At 35.0% G+C, this 12904-nt stretch overlaps 1 protein-coding gene across 6 annotated transcripts in view; it reads left to right on the top strand.

Moving 5' to 3' along the window:
- LOC127843979 (bromodomain-containing protein 7-like) overlaps nucleotides 1-12904 on the top strand; it is a 56640-nt gene that overhangs the window by 14464 nt on the left and 29272 nt on the right. For all 6 annotated transcript variants that reach the window (XR_008032496.1, XR_008032495.1, XR_008032494.1 and 3 more), the window contains exons 5-8: nucleotides 4902-5046; nucleotides 6019-6129; nucleotides 8402-8556; nucleotides 11028-11145. Coding sequence is in view for 1 of the 6 variants with exons in the window: in XM_052373920.1 (XP_052229880.1) it covers nucleotides 4902-5046; nucleotides 6019-6129; nucleotides 8402-8556; nucleotides 11028-11145 (529 nt within the window). In the remaining 5 variants the exon portion in view is untranslated. The remainder of the gene's footprint in view (nucleotides 1-4901; nucleotides 5047-6018; nucleotides 6130-8401; nucleotides 8557-11027; nucleotides 11146-12904) is intronic.

Here is a 12904-nt window from a genome sequence, read left to right as displayed (position 1 = left end):
GCTTCATCTTCTATCTGAATAGTTGCGCTCGGTACCAATTAATTTATTTCTGATTGGCTAGCGTATGGCACAGACATGAACGATAACTGGCGAAAAATAGTCGCTACTTTCAGAAAATCTTACAAGTCAACGAAGCGTTGCACATGTCTGCCATCGAGAAATGTTCTAAGTGATTGATTAGCAAACTAAAGCAATTCAATAGCTTACAGTACAGTCCATGCGTTTTTCCCCAAAAAACGCGCTACCTCCGCGTTTTTTTTTCTGCTAGCGAGTGTTTACCCGGAGTTAGAGAGGGAGGTGAACTCGCTAAAACGCTCGGAGTTCTGCCGAGTTCTGCCGAGTTCGCTAATACCCGCGGCGTGCATTACTTAAGCCTCAGGCGGTAAATGCAGGCAATTTCCGTTCTTATCAGCGACAGTCGCGCAACACCGCGTTAGCAGTGTGCTACTGGGCATGTAAAAAAAAAACAACATTGTTATTAAAAATTGTTTAAATACTGTGGCATATTAAAATAAAGCTAATTGTATAGAAAATTAATACGTATACAAATTATGTTTTTTAATTCACAGGTACGTCTACAATATGAATGAATATACGACATGTTAAGCGTTTTGACAAATTAATATTTAATTCATAACACATATAACACAAGAATAAATGTTCTGTAAAATTTCCAAATGAGAATAATAATTAGTAATCCGAAACAATTTTTAATGTTAACACGACGTTTACAAATGCTTCCAATATACAGTCATCATGTATATTTCCCGACAAAAGCGCGCGAAAATTATGCTGCAATGTACAAGGTCAAGGTATACTCCTTAAAAGCGTGTGTGTATTGATTTTTTTATACAAACTTTGTAGCGCAAAGAACATTGAATTCTGTTGATTTCGGTTAAAAGTCTCTTTGATATTTTTTAACACAATTATATCGCAAATAACTTGATATTTCCTCCAAATTAATTTCAAATCCAACACGCCGAATCTTTATCGTTACGGTATTTTTAGTAGAGTAATTATTTTAACAGTAATTGTACTGTAAACTGATTAAAGAAGACATCTGGACGGAACTGGATTAATTGTTTGACGTTATGAAAACACGCAAAGCTTGTCTACTAACCTTTTGTGTAGACTGCTGTCTGCGGTGTTTTGACAAAAGGGATTAACATGTGTGAATGTCACTCTGCCGATTTGGTCCATAATTACTGGTAAAACATTGTTTTGAATGTCGACGCAACTAGAATACAACTGTTAATATTTAATGCAACTATCAACTCAATAGTTACCACCTTCTTTTAGCAATCAATGGAATAACCTACCTACAAAGAGAAAATAAATGCATTAGTGAGCAGAGAATTGACTTTGTTCCGACAACTAAAAAACCATTCCTTATGCATTCGTTGAACGTATTTACTTGAGTAAGTTATGCCTTCAGACAGGAAGCGGCTTTCCTTTGATAACGTCAAACTGTCAATTCACACAGATTTGCGAGACTTTTAATAGGGTCCCCGGTCATTTGTTTACATGTTCAGTATAGAAAAAACACCTGCTAACATGACAACTTTGGATTAAATTATCAAAATAAAAACAATGTTGCAAACTGTGATTATATTAAATGGTAAGTATCAGTTTAAAGACGTTTTGTTTGTTGTAAATCAATGAGTTTTCTATACAACAACAACTACTTCTACAACCACGTGGGGATCGATCTATCTTGGTTGGCCTTTTTAATTGTATATATATATATAGGATCTGGCATGAGTTGTCATATCATACCATATTTTATTAAACGAGTTTAGGAATTTTGTAAGTAAGCGAGCCTGTGGCGAGCTTACTTATGAATTTCCTGGACGAGTTTAATAAAATATGGTATGATATGACAACGAATGTCAGATCTTTTTTATCACATGCTTTTAAATGAGCAAATTAAATACATATTTACGCCAACATAATGATAAATCCCGAATGTTGTTTACATTTCGTGACGTCATTTAACGTTGCAATGTCATTTCAGCAAAATAACAAAATGCGATTGGTCAATAAACGAAAACTAAGCCAATGAAAACGCTTAAAACTGTTGTATTACGCATGTGAAATACAAAAAAATATGTACTGGTTGTATTACATGGGAAACAGGGTATAGCATGTGATAAATATAAAATATTATATATGTACTTGTAATAAATGTAATTTATTTGAAAATCAGGAAGTCAAACAAAGTTAAATTGACTGTTATCTCATTAAACACAGAGTTTCCCCCGCGCTCCAACGCAGAGGGCCGCCGCGTCGGCTTATCAATTTTGCCGATCGTTAACCGCGAGTCCCAAATCATATAAACGCCGCGTATCGCGGGATTTTCTTAATCTCCCTCGGAGATACTGCCCACGGAGTAGTGAGGGAAATTGGGGAAAACGTGTGGACTGTTCTGTATGTAAAGCAATATGTTAACAAATTTTATATTTATTCAATTTGCTAGGTAAATGGTTTTCATTTTTCAGCATTCAAACGATATTCACATTGTATTTCATGCGTAAAACACATACAATTTGGGATCAGATACAGCATTTTTTGCCAATTTAATTTATGTTTGACGTCCTTAATAAACAAACACAGAGTGATGAATACACGTGCCGTGATATGGGCAGTCTGATTTATAATATTTGGAATAGAGTTCACCAGAAATTGCAACTACAAAGTCATTCAAATAGTACAATTAGTGGCTCGATGGGGGGGGGGGGGGAGGCACTGCCTTTTATCTGCTTTGGGGACCTATGTCCCCAGACCCCCTGCCTAGTTTTCCAAATTTTTAATTTGGGACAATTGACATCCCTGAATCACTATACATGTATGCCTTGGTAAACCCGCAAAATTTTTGCTGTCGTCTGTCAAGTTCCAGGCATGCATGTTGCAAAAGACCATGTGCTGTAACAAAATATTGACTTGCAACTCAGTAAATGTTTTTTTTTAGAATGAAAAACTTACATGGATATTAATGCACACAAAGTATTGAGACATTGAATCTATACAAAAACAAGTATCGTTGAAAACTATGGATGCTCCCCTTATGTTCGCTATGAGAAACTGTAACCAAAGTGTGACCTTGAGAAAATCTATTATTAGCCTCAGTGACCTCGGTCTTGACCCCAGTGACCTCAAACCTCATTAAAAGGTAGAGGTCCATGCAAGGTACCTACATGCCAAACATGTTAGAGATCGGTAAAATATTGAAGTCGCTATTAGAAACTGTAACAAAAATGTGACGGAAAAGTGTGACGCAAGGAAGGACAAACTGGCAACTATATGCTCCCCAATTGATTTTTGTCATTTTTAAACTCTACATTAGCGTAACCGATTGTAAAAATCGCATTTTGAGATTACAATTCCTGGTTGGCGATTAAAAATATGATTTTCATGAAATTAGCGATTGAAAAAAAGCACCCTCTGATTTTCAAATGCACATTCTAAATTCCTGTTATAAGGCCGTATAAATCACCAGAAACATCGACATGAATACACAGATAACATCCTTACCGAAAAGGCATGAGGGGATAGTGACAATTGCTTTGTTTGTCGATAATCCACATGGTTAATCCCTTAATTGGTCACGCCTTACACTGCAACCAGACTTTTATTTTAATTTGAGCGATTTACGTTAGAACTGTATCCCTGAGGCATGTCCTGTAATAACCTAGATGTCACGAGAAATTCTCGGGTTACTTTCTAGTCGCCAAACAGTGATTTGACTGTCCAATCGGTTATGAGAATGCTTATGAGGGTGGCGTTAAAGGCAGTCTTAACTGGCGACTATTATTTTTGATTGAAGCAGTCATGAATTAAGCATTTACAGCAGATTGATTGACAACGAATCACATTTTACTATTTCCGTATTATAAAACGGTAATTAATACAGTACATCAAAGACAACGTCGGGCATCATCATCACACCTTTATACTGTTAACAATTACTGTAATCATACTGTTAAGAATTATTACTTATAAAAAGTTAAATGCAAATGGTGAGCAATTAAATACTTATGGCAAGTAAAATGTGAAAACAATAACTGTTAACAATTTACGCGGTAGAATTTAATTCCAGAACTTGTATATTTCATCATGTCCATTTATAGAACTGATAACACCGTTTTTCTACAGCCACGTTATAATAATTGCTGCTACAAGTCCCTTTGTACACTATTCATGTTCACCATGTAAAACCCCTGTTTTAATAAGAGAGTGAAATTATTGCTTTTGTCTGTCAAAATCCATGCATGGAAAGTGTGCGTGTAGCAACATGCCACGTGCTTTAATTAAATATAGCAGTGCAACTCAATATTGCCGTATTTTATAATGAAAAAAATTATATCAGATTTAACTCGCACGATGGCACAGTATTGACCCATTTAAATTAAAAAAATCATCATTTGCAGTAGATGTATTTCTAAAGAGCTAAAAAGAACCAGACTAAGTTGTTTGACTTGTACGTTCATAAGAGATATTGGTGAGAGGGGGAAGCGTAGAGGAGTTACCCGTTACTGTCAATGCATGACAATGAATGAAAATAAAATAAAAATGAAATGTAAATAAATGAAATGAACATTTAATTTCAGGTGATTTTATTAAATATTTTATTTAAATGTGGTCTTCTTAATAATTTAATACATTGATTTCTGTATTTTTGATGCTTGATTTCTGTATTCCTGATGCTTGATTTCTGTATTGCTTTACAAAGAAGCAGTATTACTTTATAATATATTTTGTCATCGTCACTGTTAACAAAAATTTCAAAAATTCAAAATTGACACCAACAATTTTCACTTCGACTCCTCAAAATTTGGTCCAGAGGTCATTGACTCCTGGCTTTAAAAATCTATTGAAATCCGAGGTTTATACATTAATTTCAGGAAAGATGTGAATGGGTTCTTTGCTGCTCCAGTTAATGACACCATTGCTCCAGGATACTCAAATATCATAAAGGAACCGATGGACTTCAGCACCATGTTGTTGAAGATAGAGAATGATACATATGACTCAATCATGGATTACAAGGTATGCAATAATTGATGTTATTCTATATCCATCCAATGGGCATTCTTCACATGCACCACGTGACCGTCCACTATATTCCGGTATTGGATCCATATGGGACAGTTGAGTATAGGTGCACTAAGTAATTGTTTTATAACAATGAAAGCCTTTACCGAGAAAAAGTATCCGAATGTACAATAATTGATTCACACGGGTACTTGTCTGAAAATAGCATAGATGCAATTAAAGCATTTTTAAATTAAAATTAAAATCAAAGAGCTTAAGAAATAGATAAAGAATAAAAAGCTTATTAGACGTTTAAACTGTATAATTAGTCATATATTTGGACTCGCACACAGTTTTAAGTCATATTGGACTCGCTGAACGGCTCGTCCAATATGACTTCAAGCTGTGCACTTGTCCAAATATATCTCCGTATTGTACAGTGAAACGTCTAATAACCTATAATAATACTGTAGGTTTTTAATTGAAACTTCATACATTTATTAAGAGTCATTGTGTAAGATCACTGACGAAGTGTCATAACCCAGATATGCAATTAAGCAGAATTTGGCCACTTTTTTACTTTGAAAAAACATTTAAGGTAAACCTGCAACATCCTCATATCATGGTTTTAAATTTCAATTGAAACTCAAATTGTCATTGTGTGAAGCCACAGACTAAGTTCCAAAACTCTGACCTGCAATTTAACAGAAATAAGGCCTTTTCTTGTACTTAGAAAATAGTTAAGGTAAACCTGCAACATCTTCACTTTTCATGCTACAGGTATTCATTTAAAATTTTACGCATGTGTTAAGGGTTATGTTTGCTGTCACTGACCTATTTCATAAATCTGACGTGCTTTTTTATCATGCTTATTCCCGATCTTCGTGAAACTTTTGTAAGTAAATTGAATACTCTGTATAAAAGATTATCTTTAATAAGCAAAGGCTAATGAGGTTTAGGAGCAACCTATTAATTGTTTATTTGCAGACGGACTATGTGTTGATGTGCAATAATGCAATGACATACAACCGTCCAGAGACCATATACTACAAGGAGGCCAAGCGACTACTACAGAGTGGTATGAAGATGCTTAGCAAGGTCAGTCTCCACTATATGTCTGTAGACATAACCTAGCTTGTGAACAAGTGGTCAGTCAGGTCAAGATCAAGGTCACTGATACTAAGAGTACATCTATAAATTAAGTTTTGATATACCGTAATTACTCTATGTTTTCGGACACTCTAAGTTTTCGGACACCCCTTTTTTTAGCAAAAATAATTATTTTTCGTGACTCTGAATTTTCGGACACACGAGTTTTCGTCCATTACTAATGTTTAAGTTTTCGGACAGTATACTTTACAGCGCTATTTTACCAAATTTAGGTCCTGTTTTCGATATCTAATGACACTTCGATCATGGGGTTTTATTGCGTTATTGGGTAAATAACCTTGTAAACCGGTATTAAACAACAACAACAACAACAACAACAACATTTATAAGCTCTTAAGCATACAATTGCTTTTTAGCCAAATGCATTATACAATTATACATAATACACAAGTGTAACAGTGATTCATTTTGAAATCTACATCAATGAGTCCCTGGGACTCGCATATTTTGAAACAATGGGTCTAAACTGAAAACAATGGGTCCCAGATTGTGTCTTTGTAAATTCGTTACAAATAATCTACTTAACATGATACGCCTTAGCCACTGGGCTCTTTAATGCAATTTTACAGCTAAAAACAGAAATAGGTTTATAGCAAGTAAAATCTTTATTTGTTTTACTTTAAATAACAAACAGTGAAACATCTTAAACAGAGAACTTTTAACATCTTTAACAATTTGGACTGACTAGTGTTTTAATAAATTGGATGACTAGTATTTATAATTTTTTGGTCAAAATAAGCCCTTTCAAACAGTGTGACAAAAGACAATTTCTGCTTTGGTCAAAAGGTTTACACCTTCAATACAGATTTAGTGTAACAACTCTCATACTGTATTTAAGGTGTATAGCCTTCTCGCCTTGTTTTTTTTCCAAACAGGGAGAGCTTTTTCCATAAATTCATTCCGGGCAACATTGCACAACCTCACTCTCATAAGTTTATCTTGTTTCCCTACAGTTAACCTGTTCCTGAATTTGGTCAAGACCTTATTCTGTACAGAAAAAACCCTCTCACATCCTGAGTATGAACAGCAGATGTCTGTGTTATTATATGTACTTACATTCTACGTTACATAGGACGGAATACTGTACTATCTGTATCACTATTATGTATGTACCGTATAAAATAAAAAGATGCGTTTTATTTCAAAACTTGCAAATTTTTAATTGTCACTTTAGAAAAAACAACAATGATCAATTAATCCAGAAAAGTATAATAACATCGCTTTATTATATAACTGTCTGTGCTCACAACAGACAAACGCAAAATGTGTTTTCCGCCGTTTATTCTTCACATTTAAACCACGTGGTTTACATCGAGGCTGCGTTATCGATAAATATCTACACAGCGAGTTTAAATTGTTGAGGATCAATTTTGAAAACCTTTTTGGGTGGCATTTTCTTTGTTTACCATCCAGGACAGCCAATTTAACCTCCAACGAACTTTTAATAAAACGCCGTAACTGATTGGATAATTGATACATTTCAACCAATCAAAATACACGTATTACATTCCGAATGTAGTAATGTTACTTCCGTTCTACTTTTCAAAACGGTGTTTACATGTGTTTCGCTTATCTCCACGAATCGAACTCTGTATCATGTACAACTTTGACGATGTTGAAAATCGGAGTTTTTAAACAATGCGTCCCGAGTACGCACATGTTTGAGAATGATGTGTCCCCAGAAAAAAACGTGCGTCTGGCACGCGGGACGCACAGCAAAATGAATCACTGGTGTAACGACATGGATAATAATTATTATGAAATTAGGTAATAATTATAACAATTATGTAATGGAGGAAGTTAACAAATATTTTACTGATTCATAACATCGATAATGAAAGTTGTTAATAAAATAATGAGACAAAGAGTACATTGTTCTACATAATTAGTTTCATTTTAACATTCATATTGATTATTACTCATTAAATTATGGGAAAAAATAGTATACATAGATAAATTAATTTGTTTCTAAATTGTTCCGTAAACAATTTGCATTATATATATATTTTGAAAGATTAATGATTTCTTTTTTATTTTGTGTTTTCATTAATAAATCAAACTTATTTAATGTTGGCCATCTTTGATAATATGATTTTAAATAAGTTTTTCTAATATCTTTGTATATTGGACATATTAATAAGAAATGGTATTCACTTTCTACGACATTAAGATTACAAAATTTACATTTCCCATGTTACAGGAGAAGCTACTATCTATGCGTCGCTCTCTAGGGTTCATGTCCAGTATCACTATGGAGGAGCTTGGTCTCATGCAAGAAGACACCACAGATGCTGTTGTGGAAGAGCTCAATGCTAAGGAGAAGGAATACGAAATCACTGTGAAAAATAGGGACAAGTAAGCTGCCATTCATAAGTTCAATTTTCAGTAGTTAAAACATATTTATCATTCTATTATTACAGGATAAATAGTCGTGCTTATCAATACAAATGTGCATGAATGAAAGCTTACAAGTATTTTTCACACATAACCTCTTTTAGCTAAAACAAGTAAAATCTTAAAAATAAGGGATGTCAACGAATAGGAACACATGGCTTTAGTAAACCTTTTTAACACTCTAGAGGCCTTATTTATTGTCCGATAATCATGAAACTTGGTCAGAAGATTTTTCCAAATGATATCTTGGACGAGTTTAAAATGTATCCGGTTGGTTATAAAAGATGGCCAGCAGGGGGCAGGGCATTTTTATGTCCCCCACCACTATAGTGGGGGACATATTGTTTTTGCCCTGTCTGTTGGTTTGTGTGTTTGTTTGCGTCAAACTTTAACATTTGCCATAACTTTTGCAATATTGAAGATAGCAACTTGATATTTGTATCTCATGGAGCTGCACATTTTGAGTGGTGAAAGGTCAAGGTCATCCTTCAAGGTCAAAGGTCAAATATACAGCTTGAAAGTGGCGCAGAAGGGGACATAGTGTTTCTGACAAACACATATCTTGTTTCTTATATGGCTTTATATTACATGTACTATAGTGAAACCTTGTTAACACTCTAGAAGTCACATTTATTGTCCCATCTTCATTAATCTTGGGTCAGAAGATTTGTCCCAGTGATATCTTGGACAAGTTTGAAAATGGTTTTGGTCAGTTGAAAACATGGCTGCCAGGGGGCGAGGCATTTTTCCTTATATGGTTATAGTAAAAACTTGTTAACACTCTTAAAGCCACATTTATTGTCCAATCTTCATGAAACTTGGTCAGAACATTTGTTCTTCTGATATCTTAGATGAGTTTGAAAATGGTTCTGATCTGTTGAAAAACATGGCCGCCATGAGGCGGGGCATTTTTCCTTATATGGCTATAGTAAAGCCTTGTTAACACTCTAGATGGCACATTTATTGGCTGATCATCATGAAACTCTGTCAGGAGATTTGTCCAAATGATATCTTGTCACATTTATTTTCAAATCTTCAAACACTTGGGCAGAACATTTGTTTAAATGATATCTTGGATAAGTTTAAAAATAATTACAGACTGTTCAAAAACATGGCCGCCAGGGGTCAGGGAATTTATCCTTATTTGGCTATAGTAAAACCTTGTTAGCACTCTAAAAATTACATTTATAGTTTAATGATATCTTTGGGCTGCACAAAACAGGCCATTTCCTCTCTCTCTCAGATGAGCGACTTTTGGCCTTTCAGGCCCTCTTGTTTTTGAGAGAGCAACTCAAAATATCTTCTTCTTTTTTCTTTTTTTTATTCGCCAATATGCATTGTACAGTTGCATACAAACATCGCTGGAATACTAAGAAATTATATTACAGTACAACCAGTCATGTTACAATAATGTATGCCAATGCTATAAAAATACAACACAACAATACTAATAATTATGAAGGAAAATTAGAATTACAAAGAGATTCGACCAATGCCCACGAACTTTTATAACTATTGGCTAAATGGGTGTTTTGTATAACTGCAGAGGCTATTTTGCAGCTTCTTCAGAGACCATGAATTGTAGGGGTTACAATTCTACATCTACAGTTATAAATGAAGCGTTTTATTTCGAGACATAAAACGTTATACTTTTCAGATTGGTTACCAACTGAACCCAGTATAAATGTTTTACAATCAAAACTGAAATTTTTATCAATGTTTTTAATAGCAGATGTGATGTGATGTAAAAACATTTGTATGACATTGCAACTCCAAAATACATGGGCAAGAGTCTCTGTTTCTGTTTTACAGAAAGTACATTTGTCTGAGTCCCTTATTTTCAACTCAAAATATCTTGGAACTGTTTGTATTATTCTAAATTATTGTACTAGCTACTTTCCTCTAGCATCAATCCCACATGAGTTCATGTTAGAAGCTTTTACAATCTGCAAATTCATGTGTACCCTAAATTTGGATTTTGTCAAATCATCATGAAACTAGCATAGAATTTTTTTTTTATTCGATTTTCGCCAACTTCAAATTTGGTTTTGGTCTATTGGTTCAAGAATTGGGGAAGATTTCCTTACATTTCTTAGATTAAGCCTTGAAAGCACTCAAAAGTCAACTTGGCCGGAATTCATATGACATATCAGTTGAGTTAGCAAAATTGGTCTGGGTAAAAAGCAAAGTGAGAAGCAACATTTATTACACAAACATCACAACAGCTGCTTAAGACCGTTCTGTGCCTTTGGGTCTCAGGTGAGCAACCTAAGGCCTTTGGCCATGTTGTTTACAATGTTATTTTCAGAAAGAAAGGTTAGTTTAAGCTTGCAACAAATATTTACTTTTTTTGGCTTTAAATAGGAGATAAAATTTTGCAATTAATTCATCGTTCTGTTGATCACAATTGATTTGTGGAAGGGAATTTTCAGCATCAGTCGGTTTGAAGCATTTCCTGACAACATGACTGCAGACCAGATTCTAGCTCAGGCCCAGGCTGCAGCTGCCGATGCCAGGGACATGCTTCACGGCAAACAAACCAAAACACAGGTGGGCATGTATGATATATGACAAACAAACCAAAACACAGGTGGGCATGTATGATATATAGCAAACACACCAAAACACAGGTCGGCATGTATGATATATGGCAAACATACCAAAACACAGGTGGGCATGTATGATATATGGAAAACAAACCAAAATACAGGTGGGCATGTATGATATATGGCAAACACACCAAAACACAGGTGGGCATGTATGATATATAGCAAACACACCAAAACACAAGTGGGTATGTATGATATATGGCAAACAAACCAGAACACAGGTGGGCATGTATGATATATAGCAAACACACCAAAACACAGGTGGGTATGTATGATATATGGCAAACACAGGTGGGTATGTATGATATATGGCAAACACACCAAAACACAGGTGGGCATGTATGATATATGGCAAACACACCACAACACAGGTGGGTATGTATGATATATGGCAAACACGCCATAACGCAGATGGGCATGTATGATATATGGCAAACACACCCAAACACAGGTGGGCATGTATGATATATGGCAAACACACCAAAACGCAGGTGGGCATGTATGATATATGGCAAACACACCAAAACACAGGTGCACAGGTACTTGAAAAAAATTGTTTGGTCCTTATATATATATAATAAGAGTAAAGGTATCAAACAATGATTTCACAGGTGTATTGAATAACACAATCCAACAACATGAAAGAACAAACAATGCACACATATGTCGTTGTGGTTGCCAGCAGGAAGCGTCCATCTATGATAAAACACCTTTTATTTGATGAAAATCCACCAAGTATGTCCAAAATAGCTAAAAGTTTCACAAATATGACCCAAAAATCGAAGTGTGTAATTCCGAAGTCCAGCTGTCAGTAATGAATGAAGGCGATTTTCGGTTGATTTTTCACAATAAAACAAGAACTTTGCTATAAACTCCACGTACGAATGTATGATATAAGGCAAACACACCATAATGCAGGTGGGCATGTATGATATAAGGCAAACACATTATAACACAGGTGGGAATGTATGATATAAGGCAAACACACAAAAACAACAGGTAAGCAGGTATAATATATGGCAAACACACCAAAACACAGGTCGGCATGTATTATATATATGGCAAACACACCAAAAAAAAGGAGGGCATGTATGATATATGGCAAACGCACCAAAACACAGGTGGGCATGTATGATATATGGCAAACACACCAAAACACAGGTGGGCATGTATAATATATGGAAAACCCACCAAAACACAGGTAAGCATGTATGATGTATAGCAAACGCACCAAAACACAGGTGATACACACCAATATGCCATGTAGGCTTGTATGATATATTGCAAACACACCAAAACACAAGTGATACACACTAATTTGCCAAGAAGGCATGTATTATATATGGCAAACACACCAAAACACAGGTGATACACACCAAAATGCCATGTAGGCATGTATAATACATGGCAAACACACCAAAACACAGGTGATACACAACTATATGTCATGTAGGCATGTGATATACATGGCAAACACAAGTGATACACACCAATATGCCATGTAGGCATGTATGATATATGGCAAACACACCAAAACACAGGTGATACACACCAATATGTCATGTAGACATGTATTATACATGGCAAACACACCAAAACACAGGTGATACACACTAATTTGCCAAGAAAGCATTTATGATATATGGTAAACACACCAAAACACAGGTGATACACACCAATATGCTATGTAGGCATATATG

Source organism: Dreissena polymorpha, chromosome 9 (genome assembly GCF_020536995.1).
Source record: "Dreissena polymorpha isolate Duluth1 chromosome 9, UMN_Dpol_1.0, whole genome shotgun sequence".
Lineage (NCBI taxonomy): Eukaryota > Metazoa > Mollusca > Bivalvia > Myida > Dreissenidae > Dreissena > Dreissena polymorpha.
The sequence above is the reverse complement of the archived record's forward strand: the minus strand, read 5'-3'. Positions and strand labels throughout refer to the sequence as shown.